This window comes from Anabrus simplex, chromosome 7, assembly GCF_040414725.1.
Source record: "Anabrus simplex isolate iqAnaSimp1 chromosome 7, ASM4041472v1, whole genome shotgun sequence".
NCBI lineage: Eukaryota > Metazoa > Arthropoda > Insecta > Orthoptera > Tettigoniidae > Anabrus > Anabrus simplex.
In genome coordinates, this window is record NC_090271.1 from 110522330 (window position 1) to 110545306 (window position 22977).

The window sequence follows — 22977 nt, forward strand, 5'->3', positions numbered from 1 at the left end:
TCTAGAGAGAACAGTGCTGCACTCTATGTGGTGGCGGCAAATTCTACGTGCTCTTATTTGGAAACAAATTCTACTCGCTCTTCAGCTGTCATCCACCATCTTTAATCAAGAGAGCACCGTGCTGCCCTCTTTGTGGTGGCGGATAATTTGAAAAAATTATTTTCGACAAGCAGCCATCTTTAATCCAGAGAGAACAGTGCTGCCCTCTTTAGCTACTTACCTTTGAGGCGGTTAATTTGAAAAATTCTTTTCGACAAGCTGCCATCTTTAATCCAGAGAGAACAGTGCTGCCCTCTTTAGCTACTTACCTTTGAGGCGGTTAATTTGAAATATTCTATTTAACAAGCTGCCATCTTTAATGAAAAGAGCATCGTGGTGCTATCTTGCGGGTAATATTTTACGTCACAGCTGTCATCCACCATCTTGCATCGCTAACCTTAGTGCTGCCCTCTTTAGCTACTTACCTTTGAAACAAAAAATCTATTTGACAAGCTGTCATCCGCCATCTTTAATCCAGAGAGAACAGTGCTGCACTCTATGTGGTGGCGGATAACTTGAAAAAATCTTTTTGACAAGCAACCATCTTTAATCAACAGAGCACCGTGCTGACATCTTTAGCTACCGCCATCTTACATCGCTTACCTCGCTGCTGCACTCTATGTGGTGGCGGTAAATTCGAACAAGTTTAATCACGCATCGGGCAAGCTAGAGTAAGCACGTGCTGCAGTGATGACGTCATCATGCATGTTTAAACCCGTTCGTTGACTAAAAGCTTTAGTCTTCGGGAAACAGTGATAGAGTGTGGAGTGCAAACATGACGAAAACATTAATAGTTGATGTGCAAGGCTTTAAAGTAAACGGAAACAAGTTTGTGTTTAAAGAGGTGGCTGTGTTAGATTGCTGTGTGTTGTGGGCACCAAAACTTGTTAGTTTAGTATTTAGTCCACCGTTCCCTTACTGTTTGCAAACAGATGAAGATAAAAAGCAGACTCAGTGGATTGAAAACAATTTAGGTTTGAAGTGGGAAGAAAAAGGAATACCTTATCGTTTTCTACCTTTAATGATGAATGCACATTTGTCAAGAGCAGATCTTGTTCTTTTAAAGGGTTGTGAAAAGAAAGAATGGTTGCGTGATTTTCTACCATCATCATGTGAAGTTATCGACATGCATGAATTGGGGTGCCCATCATTTAAAACTCTTCCGAAAGAGCATAGTAGAGAAACAACTAAACAGTCTTTACAACATGTATGCATGCTCTTTGATTGGTTGTGTCGCAGTGCATGCCGGGAAGTGAACAACATATGTAAACTGCAGTGTCGAAATAACCTTAGTGTAAAAGAAACATTTGTAGAGTAAAGACATCATGTCATTTCTAACAGATACTAAGTGTAACGCAGTTGAAAAGGCGATCGTAAAGTTTTATGCATGCAAAAAGAAACTAAACACTTTTACTGAAGAAGAGTTAAATGCATTACCAAAGGCATTTTTGGTCAATGTAGCTGCGAATGCTGTAAAGAAGATTTGGGAAAAGGTGCCTCGTGAGTGGACTCAAGATCCTGTTTTGTCAGAGCTTCAAACGTGTAGTTTACATCATGAACACGTGAGTTTAGCTAGAAGACCTTCTGTGAGACAGTGCCGTACATGTCAACTAATTAAACTGTATCACGGACCTAAAACTAACGAGTTGTCTTCGCTTATAAACACTTATCATGGCTGTGGAGAGAGTAAACAAGGAAAAGGTGAAGAAACGTGCTGGGAGAAAGATGAGGAAGCATGTTGGGCGTGGACTCATCAATAGAGTGATTGATCTTCTTTTCTTCGTGCTTCATCTCCCCTGCGGCCCTAGAACACGTTCGCCTGATACGTAGTTACATGCTGCCTGCGTGTCGTGTAGCTGTTAAAATCTGCTTCGTAAAGTTATGCTGTGTGTGTGTGTGTGTGTGTTATTACCTAGTGCTTTAGCTGCTCAGAAGAATATAGCAGCACTTGTCGTTGTTGTTGTAATAAAACGAAAACTGAGTGTCAAAGACCGTAACATGAACAAAGGATAAAAATGTATGTATATAGTCTAAAATAAATATGAATTGTCAAAACATATTACAGGTGTTGTTTAATCCTACAGCATGTCCTGGTGAATTAGAAGAAAGGAAACGTAGAGGATTAAAAGAAAACACACATAAGATTTAAAGTACATCCTCTTTATTAATCCATGAATTAAAGCTGTTATTAAAACCAAGCCATTTAACATACAGTTTATTACCACGACGTCGAATAACACGTTCAACTAAATAGTGATCAGGATATTTTGTTTTCTGCAGTTCTTCGATGTAGAATCCTCCTTCAATAGGCTGTCCTCTGAGATCGCGAAGTAAATACGTAACTGGATTAGTAAGCTTAACACTTCTGATTTGAAAAATTTCAGTGCTCCAGTTAGGTGTGTATCCTTTTGCAAAGATAGACTTGTGTTTGCTGATGCGAACGAAATCACCTTCTTTAAAGCGATAGCGACGTGGATCAGCTGTTTTGATTACAAGATGAATAGCATCTAGACGAGGTGTATTCTTTGTAACAAGACGTGGCTTTGTTCCGATAGTGCGATGAGGTGTATCGTTGTAGGTAGATAAAAGTCTAGGTAGCAGATCAATCCAACGACATGAACCTTGCGCTGTAAATTCTCGCCACATCATTGTTTTGAGTGTACGATTAAAGCGTTCTACAACACTTGCCTTGAGATTACTGAACGTAGAGTAGTGTTGAATGCCAAGTAACTTGAGGTAAGAAGAAAAATCCTTGTTGTAAAACTCTTTACCTTGATCAGTTTGAAGAAGCCTTGGGCAGCGTTTCGATTCTTCAACAATATGTTTAAATGCTTCTTTAACTTGAGCTGCTGTTTTAGAACGCACGGGTTGTGCAAAAGCAAACTTTGAGTACACATCGATAACAGTAAGTAGATACTTATACCCCTTATTACTAGAAGCATATGGAATCATTTCTACTAAGTCTGCTTGCCAGAGATCATCTTTTCCTCGTGTAATAACGCGTCTGCGACAGTAGGTGCGACGTGCTGGTTTATGTAACTCATGTGCGATGTTTACCTTTACAGGTGAGATCTTCTCTTGACGAGCCATTACAAAATAATACCGGCATAAGGTAGTTCTCTTTCTATTTCTAGAATTTCTGATCCGTGACCAGTGTGACCAGCCTCTTGCGATGCTCTTAAAAGTTGTAATCGTTCAACGAGTAAGTTTGGGTCATTCCAGTATCTTACATCCACATACGGCAACAAAGGCTTGTAGATAACGTCTAGACTACGTGCAGTCGGAAACAGCTTAGAAATAAACTCACGATACTTGTAACTCTTATTCGCATTTACAGCTTCTGTTCTCTTGTAATTACGTCGTGTTGCATCGGTAGCAAAAAGTATTGCTTTATACTTTTTAAGATCATCTTGTAAAATTATATCCTTGTCAGGTATTCGTGAGAAAAGAAGTTCTAAGAGTCCTTTCGTAGGTTTATAGGTAACACCTTTTACAATGAGTTTGTTGCTATTAATCTTAACATTTGAATTTCCTATCCGGAAACAGTCATCTTCGTAGCGAATACCATAGGTAGTGTCAGTTTGTCCTGTAAAAAGTTTTTCTATATAAGGTGCAAAGAGAGATCCATAGGTATCTTGAATAAAAGTTCTAAACTGATTGCGATACTCTGGTGTAATCATAACCTCAGACAAAGATGGTAGATTTTGCGTCGATGTAGTAGGTGTTTCTGCAATAACATCTGTAGTTAAAAACTCAACACGCTTAGATGGTGATGCATCATTAAGTTCTTCTTCTTCTTCTTCCTTATCTTCCTCTTCTTGATCTACATCCTGCTTTTTCTCTTCCGTATCTTCTTCATGCTTTTCTTCTTCATGCTTCTCTTTATGATATGATGTTTGCATAGAAGCAAAACTTGAAGTAGACTGCGGTAATGAAGTAGAATTAAAAATTTCTTTGAGTGGTGTACTTAGTTGTGTTTTTAAAAATAAATCCGTCTCTGCTTGAATACGTTTAAGCTCTTTAAATTTCCGTCGGATATTGTTTCGAGCTTGGATGATATGTTTTGTGATCTCCTTGCTAGATGTTAACATGATGGTGGTTTTTAATCAAGTAGTTACTGTAATTCTGTGTTAATGCATATAAAATGATCGAAACCCATGCGATATCGTCCATGCTGTACATCACTTTCTTTATCAATAACTAAAAAGCTGTAACGGTGTAATGACCAACATTTAGCACACATACGTTTAAAGTCATCGAATGTCATATCAGTGTTAACATGATCGTTATACACATGTCGCATGTTGCGCTCATCTTGCCGAAAAAGCACAATAACATTTGCGTTGTCGCGTATCAACTGCTTGGGCACACGAGAATAGGTTTGGCACAAATAGATGCAATCAACATATTTATGTCGACCCATACTAAAGAATGCACGAATAACGTTTTGCTGTTCTGTTGCGACATCATCAAAGATCATTAGAGAATTAGGAAGCACATCGTCTGGTGATGGTACTTGCTCATATGAATTAAATTTAAAATATCTTATTCCATCTTTAACTAGATCGTGCATTACAGTTTGTAGAATAGTATATAGCGGCTGATAGAGTGACTTTGCGAAAACGTAAATATTCTCGAAGCGTACACCATTTACAGAAGTAATAAGTGTGAGTAAAAGATTTGTTTTACCGCATCCCGACGGACCTGATATAATACATCGAACAGTAAAAGGAAACAACGTTCCATGACGTTTTCTTGTAGTTGTACTAGAACTAGGTAAGAGATGTGGTACAATGTCGGTAACAGGTAGCGTGTCTTGCTGCTTTATAATCTTCATGATAACTGAATCATAAAGTACGTAATAGTAATATATATATTAAACGAAACAAGAGGCAACGGTTAGTTTATGATTTGCTCTTGACTAGTAAAGTCGTGTCCAGCATGGTGAAACAACGATATCCAAACGACATGAAGAAGAAGAAGAAAGTAAAAACTGTTGGATGGAAAGATGTTATAAAGGCTGCGCAAAAAGCTATTCGAGGGGAATACAATCCTCGTGTAGCTATTACTAAGGCGTTACGCGCAGCAAGAGCGAGAATTTCTCCAAAGTGCAGAGCAATATTTAGTAAACGTGCGCGAATTATTCCTGTACCAAAACGAGGAGGATTTCTTCCTGCGCTGTTTGCTGGCTTAGCAGCTTTAGGGTCATTGCTAGGTGGTGCTAGTGCTGTAGCGAGAACTGTCAAAGCTGTAGAAGAAGCGAAACAACAGTTGAAAGAGAGTGAACGTCATAACAAGACGATGGAGGCAATTGCGTTACGAGGCAAAGGTGTGAACATGAAGCTAGCGCCATACAAGAAAGGGCTTGGTATCCACATTTCTCCAAAAAACGACTACTGAATGCACTGCCATATCGAGCTCTAACGCATGATGAAGTTTTTACGTTTGCTAAACAACTAGGAATTCATTATTTTCGAGGAGTGTATATGCGCGATCAACTACCAGCACGTCCACGTGAACGTGAAAGTGCCGTAATTAACTTGGACGACAGTCGTGGACCTGGAACTCATTACGTTGCTTATGTAAAACGTAAATCTAAAGTATGGTATTTTGATAGCTATGGAGATTTACCTCCTCCTTTTGAGCTCATACGTTATTTCGGAAGCAGTGCAGACATTGTTTACAATAAAAACCGTGTGCAAAACTTTAATACACGCATGTGCGGACGATTATGTCTTATGTTCTTATATCAAACCCAGACAGTAGAGAAAGTGTATTAGTATCTACGTGATGAGGAACAGTGAAAGAACGTTTGCTGTACGTGGAGAAGGACCTGAAACAACCATCTATTTTAATCCGCCAATCGAACTTGGTTATCAGCCGCATAGTCTTGGACTAGTATCGTTTGAAAGCTACAATAAAATCTATAATGTGCGTGATGGTTTAAACAAGTTCTATTACGATGAGTATGTGCTAACACTACCCTCAGGTAGTTATACAGTAGATGATATTCACGACTATATTGAAAGTACGTTAATTGATCAGTTTGGGGAAGATAGTTTTAGTAATCATAATTACAAGTTCTCAATCACCATAAGCAACATTACGCATAAATGTGTTATTGAATCATCATTTAAGATTGACTTCAAATCACAACCTGATTCGATTGGACCACTGCTTGGATTTTCATCGAGGGAGCTCCTACCGAACGTACGTTACGAGTCTGATCAACCTATAAAACTCTTCGATGATTATAATGTGAACATTACTTGTAATATTATTACAGACTTGAATAGTAATCTACAACCTTCGCACGTCCTGCACGACTTTATTGTTACAGAGGAACGTGGATATACTATTTGTGAGAAACCAGCAGTAGTTCTTTATCATCCTGTGTCTGTAAAACACATTAGCAACATTACTCTTAGACTTGTAAATAAACATAATCAGCTTATTCATTTAGATCAGCACGCGTACGTAGCTTACAAACTACATCTTAAACCAGTATGAAAACCATCTATAAAACACGGTGTACATTCCGAAGACATACTACATGTGTGCAGAGACTCATCGAGTTAACAGATACCCATAAGCAGATACTCCAAGATTTAGGATATACACTACTACAACAGAATGGAAGAAATGCTAGACATTACGAATACAGCAGAAAGTCGTGAAGGTGTAGTACGAAGTGAGCTTCATTCCTATCAACCTTTTACGTTTGGATTAAATAACAATGATGAAATTCATTTTATTATTAATCAACAAGATGTTTACACCTTACCGCACGAAAGCTACCTCTATATTGAAGGACGATTAGAAAAGTCTGATGGAAGTGGACCAAGCACTTCACAACTAAACAACCATGCTCTAGCTTTTCTCTTTTCTGAAGCGCGATATGAAGTAAATAATGTTGAAATAGATCGAACGAAGAATGTTGGTATTACAAGCGCAATGAAAAACTACCCTTCTTTCTGTGATGGAGAAAGTAATCTTTTGCGGATGGCTGGATGGTGTCCAAAATCTACTAACAACTGGATGATTAATGAGGATGGAACTTTTACGGGTATGTTATCACTGAAACATATTTTTGGATTCGCAGAAGACTTTACACGTATTATAATCAACGTAAAACAAGAGCTTATTCTAATCCGTGATCGAAGTGATTACAATTCTCTTAAAGCAGTAGAAACACCTGTAGAATCGAAAATAACACTGCATCGTATACTGTGGCGGATCCTACATGTAACCTTATCTGATCGTGAAAAACTTCGATTGCTCAAGATTGTAGAAAATGATACACCATTACCTATACGTTTTAGAAGTTGGGAGCTGCATGAATATCCTGTGTTACCACCTACAAACAAGCATAGCTAGGCTGTTAAAACATCACGTTTTTCTGAGAAGCCCTTGTACATTATTTTTGGATTTCAAACTAATCGTAAATTCAATCACGAAAAAGATAGCTCACTGTTTGATCACTGCAAATTAAGACACGTTAGACTATATCTCAATGGAATTACGTATCCCTACGAAAACATCGACATTAACTTTGAGAAAAATAAGTTTGGGATGCTCTATGACATGTTTTGTAAATTTCAATCATCGTATTATCAGAAAGAAGATCGTCCGCTATTTACACCTCAAGAATTTAAAAATAAAGCACCGATTGTAGTTATAGACTGCTCTTATCATGAAGAATCTATAAAAGAATCTCCAGTTGATATTCGTTTAGAATTTGAAACATCTGAAAACATTCCTGCTAACACAGCAGCCTATTGTCTTATTATTCATATGAGCGATGTTACTTACCATCCGCTAACGAATATTGTTACGAGACTATAAATAAGAATAGATCTTTATCATTTTCATTAGTGTGTGCTTCGACATCGTACGCTATGGAACAAAACTGTAAATGTGCATGCTGTTTGCATGCTCATACGCAACATCTTATTTATGTTTCACGAGTGAGTGAGGCTATTAAGATGTTCTATAAACGTAGATCGTCGATGCCGAAACATCTTATTCAATACTTACCACCAGGATTTTTATATACGTACGCTGCCTCTTACGTACATAATTTTTGGGACATCCTTCCTCCACACAGTAAGATGTCAATCGAAGTAGCTTTATGCAGAACTTGTGAACGACATTACAAGCATCGAGGAGAAAATGGTGATGATGATTGGGATGGACCAAATCCGAGGATTGAACACTGTACACAGTGTATGAATGAACTTTCTCTAGTACTTCATGATGATGATGATTCCGAAAAGGAATAACAGCAAGGTAAGAAGTACATGATCTTCTCTGTAAAGCATAACATACTTAGTATAATATATTTCTAAATGCTTTGTTTAATTTGAATGTTGCAGGAGGCATTTCAGAAGCATACGTTGTTAAGAAGCACACCAACCTTGTCAGCAGCAAAAAAAACGAACACTGTTGTAGTACATTTGTAAATAAATATTTGATCGCATTCAAAAATGTTGTACTTATTGCATTGCTTTACTCCGACTTACTCTTAAGAAAAACGATCAGGTCTAAACATGCACAATGACGTCATCACAACAGCACGTGCTTACTCTAGCTTTCCCGATGCATGTTTAAACTTGTTCGAATTTACCGCTACTACATTCCTTTACATCGACTTACTCTTAAGAAAACGGACAAGTCTAAACATGCACAATGACGTCATCACAACAGCACGTGCTTACTCTAGCTTGCCCGATGCGTGATTAAACTTGTTCGAATTTACCGCCACCACATAGAGTGCAGCAGCGAGGTAAGCGATGTAAGATGGCGGTAGCTAAAGATGTCAGCACGGTGCTCTGTTGATTAAAGATGGTTGCTTGTCAAAAAGATTTTTTCAAGTTATCCGCCACCACATAGAGTGCAGCACTGTTCTCTCTGGATTAAAGATGGCGGATGACAGCTTGTCAAATAGATTTTTTGTTTCAAAGGTAAGTAGCTAAAGAGGGCAGCACTAAGGTTAGCGATGCAAGATGGTGGATGACAGCTGTGACGTAAAATATTACCCGCAAGATAGCACCACGATGCTCTTTTCATTAAAGATGGCAGCTTGTTAAATAGAATATTTCAAATTAACCGCCTCAAAGGTAAGTAGCTAAAGAGGGCAGCACTGTTCTCCCTGGATTAAAGGTGGCAGCTTGTCGAAAAGAATTTTTCAAATTAACCGCCTCAAAGGTAAGTAGCTAAAGAGGTCAGCACTGTTCTCTCTGGATTAAAGATGGCTGCTTGTCGAAAATAATTTTTTCAAATTATCCGCCACCACAAAGAGGGCAGCACGGTGCTCTCTTGATTAAAGATGGTGGATGACAGCTGAAGAGCGAGTAGAATTTGTTTCCAAATAAGAGCACGTAGAATTTGCCGCCACCACATAGAGTGCAGCACTGTTCTCTCTAGATTAAAGATGGTGGATGACAGAAAAGCGCATAGGTTTGTAAAGCACGTGGAATTTGCCGCCACCGCATAGAGTGCAGCACTGTTCTCTCTAGATTAAAGATGGTGGATGACAGAAAAGCGCATAGGTTTGTAAAGCACGTGGACTTTGCCGCCACCACATAGAGTGCAGCACTGTTCTCTCTAGATTAAAGATGGCGGATGACAGCTGTCAGAAAAGCACATGGGTTTGTAAAGCACGTGGAATTTACCGCCACCACATAGAGTGCAGCACTGTTCTCTCTGGATTAAAGATGGCGGATGACAGCTGACGAAATTGCCCGCATGATAGCAGCACAGTGCTCTATTGATTAAAGATGGCGGATGACAGCTGTCAAAAAAGCACGTGGCTTTGTTTCCCAACAAGAGCACATAGAATTTTTCAAATTGCCGCCACCACATTTCAAAGGTATCTAGCTAAAGAGTACAGCACTGTGCTCTGTTGATTAAAGATGGCGGATGACGGCTGTCAAAAAAGCGCGTGAGTTTGTTTCCAAACAAGAGCATGTAGAATTTTTCAATTTGCCGCCACCACATAGAGGGCAGCACGGTGCTCTCTTGATTAAAGATGACTGCTGTCATGTGGAATTGCCTGCCACCACATTTCAAAGGTAACTAGCTAAAGAGTGTAGCACGGCGCTCAAAGATGGTTGCTTGTCAAAAAGATTTTTTCAAGTTATCCGCCACCACATTTCAAAGGTAAGTAGCTAAAGAGGGCAGCACTGTGCTCTATGGATTAAAGATGGCGGATGACAGCTGTCAAAAAAGCACGTGGCTGTCAAAAAGCACGTGGATTTGTTTATCTCGAGCTAGTGAGGTTAAGTTGGTAGCACTAAGGTTTAGGCCCGCCAAGATGGCAGCACTGCCGATGACAGGTGACGAAAGAGGGCAGCACAGCGCTCTGTAGTTTAAAGATGGCGGATGACAGCTGTCAAAAAGCACGTAGCTGTCAAAAAGCACGTGGCTTTGTTTATCTCGAGCTAGTTAGGTTAAGTTGGTACCACCGAGGTTTATTCCCGTCAAGATGGCAGTACTGAGGTTAGCGATGCGTTGTTGTCTGTCAAAAAGCACGTGGCTTTGTTTACAAATCTGTCAAAAAGCACGTGGCTGTCAAAAAACACGTGGCTTTGTTTACCTCATGCTAGTTAGGTTAAGTTGGCACTACTGGGGTTTAGGCCCGTCAAGATGGTAGTACTGAGGTTTGCGATGCGTTGTTGTCTGTCAAAAAGCACGTGGCTTTGTTTACAAATCTGTCAAAAAGCACGTGGCTGTCAAAAAGCACGTGGCTTTGTTTACCACGCGCTAGTTAGGTTAAGTTGGCACTACTGAGGTTTAGGCCCGTCAAGATGGCAGTACTGAGGTTAGCGATGCGTTGTTGTCGATGACAGCTGTCAAAAAGCACGTGGCTTTGTTTACAAATTCAAATTTCCCGCGGGAGGTGGAGGAGACCTCTGGGAGGCCTCTGGCTGAGGTGGAGGTGGAGGAGGCATCTGGGAGGCCTCTGGCTGAGGTGGAGGTGGAGGTGGCCTCTGGGAGCCTGAGGTGGAGGTGGCGGCCGAACCATCCAATTATACTACTCCTACTATCAATCTCAAATCTCTGGCACTACTGGCAATCGAACCCAGGCCTTCGAGGACGGCAGCTAATGATGCTAAACGTTACGCCACGGAGGCAGACTATGCATTTTGGTATCCGTCGGCGTACGTCCGTATAGCATGTCTTTCTCGGAATCATGTCTGGTAAACCTGCCGCCTATCTGTTTCCGGAAAAGAAAGACAAATACATCTACCACAGTATATGAAAATACTGTGTTTGAAAATCTACGCAGGTAGTATGTACCTTATTAAAAACGACGCCTCAATTTAAATAACAATGCTCAAATTGCAATAAAATATGACCACAACAATAAAAATGGCCGAAATATGCATTTATATGTAACAAAAATTACTTTAAACGGGGTAAAATGAGTTCAGAAAAAATATGACTTGTCCTTAACCATCACTACTGTTAGGCCTTATCATATCCTTCCTCTTCTGTTTTATTAGGGTTGCTAATTTGAGACAGAACCGGCTACACTGCAAATAGTTGACCAAGCGCCCAAGAGGTGGAAGCATGTTAAACTGTTGTTCAGTCCTCAACCCGAAGGCTGGTTGGATCCTCAACAGTTCCACCATTAGCAGTCATAGATGTCTAGGCGTCACTGAAGAGGCATACTAGGGAAATGAGGAGAGTGAGGCAGTTTCCCGCTGCTTTCCTCACTGAACCAGAATTTGCTATTACATATTAGTCTGCCAAGCCCACTGAAATGCATGCACCAACTGACCCCACAAGCAACATTTTCACACCATTCATAACAGGGACTCGCTGAATAAGGAATGACACTACTAGCATCGCTCTTACCTTAGTCGCTTCAACATTGTCAAACCCAAGGATAAGACAGAGGTCAATGAAAGTAATCAAAATTGCTCTAGCCCATACCAGAAGACATTGTGCACTGTAAACACTAGGTCTCGCCAACAAGTCCCGTACGGTCCTCTGTTACTGCAGGTTGTCCTGTTACCTATGAAACATACATGTAGATGTATATCTCGCAGGCAGCGGTTGCCCATTAAGAAAAGGGTTTTGACAGCTGCGGCCGTGATGGGAACTACTCTGAGAACTATGACGCGCTACGTAGCGTGATACCCAAAAGCTGATTTTTCATTGAACCTCTCCCTAATTGGTATTTCTTCATGTTAGCTTTCGTAACGAAATTTTGTTTGGCTTATTATATTCCATAAGCCCATAAGCTACGAAGTTCACAGATTTGACCAGCCGACAGCATGCATTCGTAGCTACTAGTACCCGTCCAATTCCAATATAGGAAAGACCCCTATGGTATCTTAACACATAAATAAAACACATTCTCAACAAAGGCATTATAATAAATTCATATAATTCTTGCAATATATGGAAAACATACAACAACAGCAATAAAAAATCACAAGAATTAGCCTATTTGTAAACCTAGACATTTCTTATGAAATATAAATATCACTATAATGACCATACTAAGCAGCATGCATATACAGTACATAACGCATAGGGTACATGACACCCGTGAGAGCACAGTGCCTTTAAACAAGTAAAACAAATATTTCACTCACCACGTGCACCACTTGAAGGAAAATCCTTCATGGTTCAAACACGCGCAAATAACACTCACAGAAGAAATTTAACACGAAGGTTGCAATAATAATAATAATAATAATAATAATAATAATAATAATAATAATAATAATAATAATAATAATAATAATCTATACAAATAAAGTTGTAGGGGTCCGCTGTCTGTAATTTCGTTTGTTTTGCCAATTGCTCAGATATTTATCCGTTTTAGGCCAACGCAAGATCGAACCCGCTTTTTTTTTAATTTTCCGTGTCTGTTTGTCTGTTCCACCATCACGGCAAAACGGCTGGATAGATTCCAACCAAACTTCATACTTAGAGTATACTCACCCCGAGGAAGGTTTAGATATGAATTTCATTTTAAAATCTTTGATTACATGGGGGGGGGGGGTTTATAGGAAAACCAGAACGGTTTTCCTCCATTTTCTCTTATACTATTGATTTCCTGTAAACTCCGTGGACCGCATGTGAAACGTCTCTTCATTGTAAACAACTTTCGTTATGTTCATAATTTACTTTACTATTCAAATGATGGAGAAATTTACTATTTTCTGCGGGTATCATGGTCTGCGTGTGTGAGCGACAGACCGACAACGAACCTACAGTTTACCATGGCAACGTCTCTGACTACTTGCCAGCAGGGAAGTAACGTATTGCCATTTTCCCCATCATGCCTTTAAATTCGTGGTTGTTCCTTGGGTAGATGGCAAGAGAGGCGTCAATCGGCCATTCTGCGGGATATTGGCGGAATATCGTTGGAGTTTATAACCGTCCTCGAATAGCTTTTGTTATATCACTATTAGTCATCTTATCTGTTGACCTAAGAATGCTTGCGCCTAAATTTCTCCTCTGTTACCTCTTTCTTATATCCATAACTCACACCTGCATAATTTATTGAGGGGCATTTGATTTTCCAATACATTCACTTGGTATTTACATATTTGTTGTCACCCGGCTGTCTTAAGTTTTAATCCATTTTCTATTAATTTAAACTTTCTTTACTGAATTATTTTCTTCCTTAATTACTCCGTATGTATGCGAGTGCTAATCCCGAAAGCTTGACACTCTTACCTTTGAGGAAATATTCTAAGCTATGCAAATGTATAACTTTTGGCCCCGGGAAAATATCGAATTATGGATGCAATTTTAACGACGGCGCAGACCTTCCTTTCGGGATAATTGGTGGCTAATCGGTAAGTCTTATCACAAATCAGAAAGCACAATCGCCTTTCATTTTGGAGAGATCTACAACTTTGGTCCTATGACTTGTTCTCCCATTTTTATCCCTTATACGTTAAATAGAGCTGTATTTCTCGATTTCAATTAATTTTTATACTTTCACACGTATATGTTAACATTTGGCACACTTATAGAAAAGATAGAATCATGACATTCGGCACGCACATTGACATGACCAGTGGCAATGTGATAGCCAAATTTTATGATTCTAGCTGTCACATAAATATCACAAATATAAAGTAGTATGCGAAAACTATACAAAATTTCACACCATTCAATGATTCTAACTCAATCTAACCCATAAATATAGGAGATACGAGAAAATGTCATGGGACCAACCATGTAGAACACTGAAAGAGGCGTCTGATGGTGAAGTCCGTTTGTAGATATGTCGCAGAGTTTCAAAGCTCCAGTATTCGGGAGATAGTAGGTTCGAACCCCACTGTCGGCAGCCCTGAAAATGGTTTTCCGTGGTTTCCCATTTTCACACCAGGCAAATGCTGGGGCTGTTCCTTAATTAAGGCCACTCCTAGCCCTTTCCTGTCCCATCGTCGCCGTAAGACCTATCTGTGTCGGTGCGACGTAAAACACCTAGCAAAAAAAAAGTTCAAAGCAGTAACTCTCGAAATAAAGGTTTACACTTCTAGAGTGTGTCTGTACATTGACTATTTTGGCGACATTTCTGTACAGTTATCCGTTTCAGGTGTAATAATGACCATCTACATATTTTTAGCTTTGGTGTCTGTTTGTCTATAACTTAGAAACTACTGGATATATTTCCACCAAACTTCATACTAATAATAACGTTATTTTCTTTACGTCCCACTAACTACTCTTTTACGGTTTTCGGAGACGCCGAGGTGCCGGAATTTAGTCCCGCAGGAATTATTTTACGTGCCAGTAAATCTACCGACACGAGGCTGACGTATTTGAGCACCTTCAAATACCATCGGACTGAGCCAGGATCGAACCTGCTATGTTGGGGTCAGAAGGCCAGCGCCTCAACCGTCTAAGCCACTCAGCCCGGCGAACTTCATATTTAGAATCCACCTGTCTTTGGGTATGTTTTAGGGCAAATATTGTTTCTAAATCCATGAACTGACTGGGGGTTTATACGAAACCGAAACCGTGATTTTGCACTCCCACAAAATATTCACAACCAGACTTAATAGAAATCTACCTGCCTTAATGGAAATTAATTTCTAAACCTTTTTTCTCATGGCATCATTTCGCTAAGAGGATTTATAAGAGAGATATCATTAACAGACCATTTTTCGGTACAAGTTCCACCGGACTTAAGAACGGGTGCGTGTTGAGCGTATTTCTTACAACTTGAAAACTATTGAAGATATTTGAATCAAACTTTATATTTAGCATCCACCTTTCCAAAGGTAGATTTTAAAGGTCAATAACAATTCCTGTTCCCGGAATGGACTGGCGGTTTATAGGGAACCGAAATGGTGAATTCACCCTTCCACAATATATACAGTACAAGACCAACCTGACTGGAAATCGACCAAATTTGTTGGAAATCATTTCTAAAAATTTTTTCAAGTGCATTTTTTCAACTGGAAGATTAATAAGGGAGATATCATAAATGGTCGGTTTTGCAGGTTGTCCAGCACACATAGACCAAAAAGGTGTTGTACGTGGAGCAGATTCCGTATCTATCTATATAAATAAAATCGTAACGACTGTGTACCTGTACATTGACTATTTTGGCGAAATTTTCGTATAGCTACGCGTTTAAGGGGTAATAATGACCATCTGCATATTTTTTTGGTTTAGTTTCCTGAAAGTCCTAATTTTAACCCTCCCCGCCCAAAATCCACATTGCGGCATAATCTGCCAGACGAACAAGAAAACTGAAATTTGGCAACATAATACGTTTGAGGCTGTAAAGGACCGAACATTTCCAAGATCTTTAAATTTTTCACTTTTTATCCCCGAAGAATATCGAAATATGGGGTCAATTTTAATGATGGTGCAGACCTTCGGAAAGTGCTATCACGTAACGGATGGCACAATCTCAGTTCAATTTGGAGTGATCTACAACCTTGGTCTTATGACTTTTTGTCGTATCTGTGTCCCTTTTACATTTGATCTTTGTCTATTTCTCGATGTTAAGTAAATTTGGACTTTTCACATGCATAATTCATACTTTCAATCACTTATAAGAAAGAATCATCAAACTCTACACGAAAATTGGCCCATCCAGTAGCCCATGTGAGCCAAATGCTATCCATGTAGCTGTCACATAATTATCTGAAAAGTAATGCAATGTGAGATAATCTTACAAAAATTTTACCCTATTAAACGTTTCTAACTCAATCTGACCCATGAATAGATGAGATATCATAGGACCAGCCATTTAGGTCGCTAAATTCGGCATCTCATGGCACAATCCTATGTCGATATGACGTACCGTTTAGCAGCAGTTAATCTGTAAATGAAGGTCTGCAATATTGTAAGCATGCATATACTTTCGTATGTCGATCTATACATATTCACTGATGTCGTTTTGTAGCGATCGAGAAAGAGTGTGTCTGGTATTGTAATCAGTACTCCCCACACCGACTTTGACTGACAGTAGGAATCGGGTCCTTCTCCAACACTTGTGTAACTGGCATTAGTAAGGAAGGCCTACCATTGTAATGAATAATTCACTTCTCTATTTGACTTGCAGACGGCAAGGGATATGCAGTGTTGTTTAAAACTCCCCTACTTGATTGTGTTTGGCTGTAGGCTAGGGTACCCGCCCTTAGGCCCTATAAACAAATGTATCCTTCTAAAATGTGACTGGCATTAGGCATAGTTGCCTGCTATTTCTATGGAAACTTACCAACTTGGTGTGACTGGTAGTAAGCTGGCTGTCTGTAGGAAAAGGGGCCTGTCATTATAATGATAACTGCACAACTCAATTTCGACTGGTGGTAGGGAAGTTGCCTGCCATTCTAATGAAAACTCCCCAACTGTAATCTGTCTGGAAGTATGAAAGGGGGCCTGCCATTGTAACGAAAACTCCCCAAATCGATTGTGACCGCGCAGTAGGCGATGGGGCCTGCAATTATAATGAAAACTTCCCAACTCGATTGTGAATGGTAGCAGGCAAGTGAGCCTGCCGTTATCATCACAAATCCGTAACAAGCACTTTACGTTGGAAACACCGTACTGGGAACCTCCCCATACTTTTTCTCGGATAACGCTAAGAGACATGCCATTTTAAAGCAATCTTATGTACTGCATGTACAGTATTTACTTTGATATTCGAAAAAATGTAGAATACCGTAGCGAAGCACGGGCACTTTTGCTAATAATAATAATAATAATAATAATAATAATAATAATAATAATAATAATAATAATAATAATAATAATAATAATAATAATAATAATAATAATAATAATGAAACCTAACACTAAAGCTAAAGCACTCGAATACGAAAGCTCATAATATAAATATTAAACTGAACACATTAAAACACAAAGATAAAACTAATAACACCCGAATCAACGGGAACAGTAACAACAGTAACATTTTACAATTTGCTTTACGTCGCACCGACAGATAGGTCTTATGGCAACGATGGGATAGGAAAGGGCTAGGAGTGGGAAGGAAGCGGCCGTGGCTTTAATTACGGTACAGGCCCATCATTTGCCTGGTGTGAAAGTGGCAAAACACGGAAAACCATCTTTGGGGCTGCCGACATTGGAGTTCGAACCCACTATCTCCCGAATGCAAGCTGATAGTTATGCAACCCAAACCGCGCGGCCATTTACTGGGTATAATAACACTTTAAGAATCAGTAATAATGTTATTGGCTTTACGTCTCACTAACTACTTTTACGGTTTTCGGAATTTAAAATAAAACGAACTGTAGTAATAAGAAGGAGCGCATGTAGCACAATGTTAGCTTCTATTGCAACCAGAAAAGCGACAGAATCACATGGGAAGGCACGACTGAATAACAACTGAAGGAGCGATCACAGCGCTCAAACGTTTAAATTATTCTTTTATTGGACAACCTGTATATAAGCATTTTCCTTGTTATTTTACCATTGATAAGCTTGTCTGCAGTGTAAACCTATCGTATCTGTTCTTTCACTAGGAGTGAAGACTAGAGAACATGTCAGACACAGTCACAGTTGAGGTGGCCCAAGGAACCTTGAGAGGCAGGAAGACCAACTCAAAATGTGGAGGAACGTTCTACAGCTTCCAAGGTGTACCGTACGCCAAGCCTCCAGTTGGACCTCTCCGGTTTAAGGTAAATATTTGCTGAACTCTCCTAACAAATCAGTTAACTTAAACTAGGCTTGCATTGTAAAAAAGAAAGTCAGTGGCTTTGTACTACATCGTTATTTTGCGGACTTTCTAATCCTACGCTTTACTGACAAATATTGGGTGGCGAATTCAGTTGTTATGGCACACTGCCACCTGCTAGTAAGTTAGAGAAGGTTTTAATTTTAGGAACACACTTTTTGCAATATCTGTTCTGAGCCAGGATCCTTGAGACTTGAAAGGTACCACCCTTCCAGTGGTGTTTCCATCCAGAGTGATAACAGCATTGATGACTTCCTGTTTGTTGATTACCAGAAATTTTGTTTTCTCAATGTCTAAGTTTCTGGCTTCGTTGATGCTGTCCAAAAGTGACTGAAGGTCTTATAAACTGCCGGCAAGTGTCACGGTGTTAGTTGGTGATGATTTGTTTTCAACTGATCTCGAAACCTTTATCAGATTCATCGACGGATATTCGTAAAATAGCTTGAGTACACATTAAAGAGAACTGGACAGGGGATACAACCTTGTATCACAGCCTTTTGTACCCTGAGACAGGAATATACATTTTCGAAATTTCAAATCCTCAGCTTGTGTTACTAAGACTTGGACGATATGTTTCTAATTGCAACACTGAATTCATGGATAGAAAGTTGTCAGTTAAATACCGTATGTTGTTCGTAAAATGGTTAGAATCAATCCCGTCTGGTGAGAGTTGTGGAAGTTCCGGAGGAACCGTCGGCAGAGCAATGTTATCGCTAAAATCTTCTACCCATCCTCCTGTGATCTTTAGAGCTACTGGATTGTTCTTGAGTCTGCTAATCGTTGATCAAATGCTAGAAAGGTGCTTGACTTTTCGCAACAGTTCTTCCAGAGTCTCTTTATTGCTGTTTGAAGCAGATTTCTTCTTAAATTCAACAAGTTATGGAATGTAGTTAACCTTTTCAATTGGCTGAGCGCTTTATCGTCTCCGAGCTATTAAGCGTGGACATGTGAATTCCACCAGGGTACTGGGCGGCCGTTGCGAATTTTTGGCACTCTTTTTTTTTTTTGGAAGAAGTTCCTCTATTACTCTACGACCATAATATGAGGTTGGACGGTGGAAATTTCAACGAGGTAATTGTGCGATTCTAGGGTGGAAGGAGTTAGCACAGGCTTAAATCTACTGCAGATGGACGTCGTTCTGGTCGTCGTACACGAGTAGGTGATCTGTTTTCGGTAATAACTACAAAAAGATTGAACGCTTTTATGATTGTAAGAAAAGCAACTCCGTACCAGTCGGGTGGTTACAGTGTGTGTTTCTACCGCCCTGCGTTGTACGTTCTAGATGTCCCACGGGCTCCATATTTGATCAATACCACATATCTTCTTGTTATGTACCCACTTCGTGAATAATACGTATATTCCTAAGAGGTGTTTCTCAATACATTTCCAACTGTAGTGCACGAAAACTAGATCATATTTCTTCTTCTTTATTTTAGGACGCCCAACCAGCAGAGCCATGGCCTGGAATACGGGACGCTTTGCAGGAGGGTAACATTAGTCTACAATTGGACGGTGAGAGCAAGCAGTTGCGAGGTAGTGAAGACTGTCTCTACCTGAATGTTTACTCACCGCAGGTAAGCCTAATAGAATTGCAGTAATATATACGTATTTGATAAGTTTTTTCACCATCTCATTTTTAAACCCCCTGTGGGTAGGGGCAGTAGAATAACACTCATGGTATCGCCTGCCTGTCGTAAGAGGTGACTGAAAGGGGCCCTAAGGAGTCTCAACTTGGGAGCGTGGATTGGCAACCACGGAGTCCTTAGCTGAGCCCTGGCATTGTTTCCACTTTCATCTATCCTATCCGATCTCCCTTGGTCAACTTTGGTTATTTTCCGACCCCGAAGGTAGGATTGCGAAACCTAGGGCGTCTTTAATATTCACGCCCTGTTGCCTAGTTGTACCTCATCCTAAAACAATGATCACCACCACTCTCATTGTTAATATATTTCACCCTCCTTCCGTTAGTTATATACTCACTTCTTTCTGAAGATGCATATAGAAATTCGTATGAAATGTATAATTATTAGGAGGACGGTACGGTAATCATTCATCAAAGATCTGCGTTTAGGGCTGACGTCCACGTGGTAGATTGCCTATAAATAGTTTCCCTAGCCTTTTACGAAAAATTTTAAGAAATTGGAAATTTATCGTTCATTTCTCTTGATAAATTGTTCCAGTTCCTTATTCCTCACCTTGTAAATTAATGTTTGCCCCAGTTTGTCGTCTTCGAAACGCGATAACTGAAAATTATATTTGTTTATTTAAATAGTCACTGCTCTCACAATACCTCAAAGGAATGCATAATATTAATTGTTACGGAAATATTGTAGTTTCCAGAGGTGTAAGAAGGTGCCAGGGTGAATGAATGAAAAGAGAAAAGTTCAAAGCATAATTTAAAACACTAAATTCTGACATTTGACTCCTTTCCTTTTTCTAATTTCTGACTTCAAACTTTGATAGATGAACTTAATCAACAACAACAAATAACAGCTAAATAGAATAACGATGATCTCGTCAGCTCAGATAACAGGAATGACTTAAAGTCAAAATTCAGGTACACAATCATTTACAAGGAATGAGCTTTTAGCTCCAAAGTTACACTATTTCAAAAAGCACTTTTTCTCTACTCAATTACACTTTAAAAGACCGAGATCTAAAATTTACTACAGTCCAGCCTCTCAAAGGCACAAGTTCCTTATCCAAATTTTACCCTAGATAAACTTTAAAAACGGTGTGTACTGTCATTTCAGCTCGAGAGTTTATTACGCACTCATCCATAAAAGGTTTAAGAAATCGGCCATGAACAAAATGCTAGGAGGCGAAGCACTTGCACCCGTTTTGAAATACATTTTGAAAAACATTTAAAATCCTACCTGGGCTTATGGCCTTAAGTTTGCAGATGCTAAGCCCATACCACAGAGGATGACTAGATGCTGAAGTATTAAGTTTCAAAATAATTTGAAGAGTTTAATGTTTAAATAAATCATAGTCACTCCCATACCAAGTTTAATGGGAATTAATAGAGGGTGAACACACTTTATTCCCTAAGTTACATATTTCCCAGCAGGGATTTGAATAGAGTCCTTAGACTTGCCTGAAAATTCACATTTAAAAGGTGATACTAAACTTCATGAATTTACATTAAGAAAGAATTTTGAAATCTTCCCCTCAAGTTAAGTTTCTGGAGCTATCACTTTTTTAAAAGATGTGTGCCATTACCTTGTGCTGGTGGGCCTTCCGATGACGGGCAAGGCTGCCCCTGCCTCCACTTACACCGTATGTACTCTAGACTGGAGCGATGAAGAAGGCAAAGTGGCCCAAAAGCGCCCATCTTATATAGCAGAGGCTAAAGTTCCAGAACTCTCTAGGCAGAATGCCTGTACACACCCCGAATTTTAAATGGGTACAAAAATATTTACAGAAATTTCTGATTGGCTAATAACATACGGAAGAAGGAAGCCTCAAGGTGCTGACACCCCGAACAAAAAAATTTACAAACACTTCATGTTCACAAATCTTGAAAATAGAACATTTCCTTAAGATTTAATTGTGCGTCCTGCCACCAGAGGGGGCACATAAAGTCGACAGTAGAGACATCTGCAGGTTAAAGGTCCAAACTTCTTTATATACACAGTTCAGGGTTTACATCACAAATGGCCTTCAAGAAGGCGCACAGTTAAAGGTGTACCCCCAGTACAATAATGATAATAATAATAATAATAATAATAATAATAATAATAATAATAATAATAATAATAATAATAATAATAATAATAATAATAATAATAAAATAGAAGCGCCCAACAAAAGAATGGAAAACATATTGGCACAGAGGACGACCAGGAAAAATCATCTTCAGGACTGTCGACAGTGGGGTTCGAAGTCACCATCTCTCGAATGCAAGCTCCCAGCTGTGCGCCCTAACCGCATGGCCAATTCGCTCGGTTTACTGTATTATTATTATTATTATTATTATTATTATTATTATTATTATTATCATCATTATTATTATTATTATTATTCACGTTGTAGTTATATGAGGTAAGTTTCAGAAAACATTATCATCAATGTGCTAATCTCGATGAAGAAGTGCAATCCAAGTATTTCTTACTCAGTTGTAAAACAGACCAGTTTCATCCGGGAATCATTGTTGTGCTTCTCCTTGTTCAGTTGCCGAAGAGCGGCTCAGACAACCTCCGACTACCAGTCATGGTGTATTTCCATGGGGGAGGATTCGTGTTTGGCTCAGGAAGTGCAACGAACTATGGAGCAGACTACCTGGTGGACCAAGGAGTTGTACTCGTCACTGTTAACTACCGTCTAGGAATATTTGGTAGGTGTCTATTGAATTTACTGCTATTTTTCATTGACCATCCGATCCGAATGTCGTCAGTTTAGATAACATTTTGTAATGATATCCGTTATTTCACGCCATGATCTCTGTTTTGAGTCAAAGCCACAACTAGCCAGACCTGTTGATTTTCAGCGTTGCTTATCGTCGTTACCGGGACGAAACCTCCTATGTGATAATGTTTTTGGAGATATACTGACCCGCAGCACATACATTATGAAGAGCGAGAATGCCTTGACCACATTCACACAATATTGCACCTTAGATGACAGAACCTTACCGGCCAAAGTTGTAAGCTAAGATATTTCACATAAGAAGTTTTGCCCCGGCAACGATGATATCTCACTAAAGAATGGACGACTGGCTTCCCGCAGCCCCCATCTACACCATTCAA

At 39.4% G+C, this 22977-nt stretch overlaps 1 protein-coding gene across 1 annotated transcript in view; it reads left to right on the plus strand.

The window, feature by feature from the left end:
• Window positions 1-22977, plus strand: part of LOC136877720 (uncharacterized) — a 269242-nt gene that overhangs the window by 203315 nt on the left and 42950 nt on the right. Inside the window, exons 13-14 of the mRNA XM_068228718.1 lie at window positions 19666-19803; window positions 22403-22565. Coding sequence (XP_068084819.1) covers window positions 19666-19803; window positions 22403-22565 — 301 coding nt within the window. The remainder of the gene's footprint in view (window positions 1-19665; window positions 19804-22402; window positions 22566-22977) is intronic.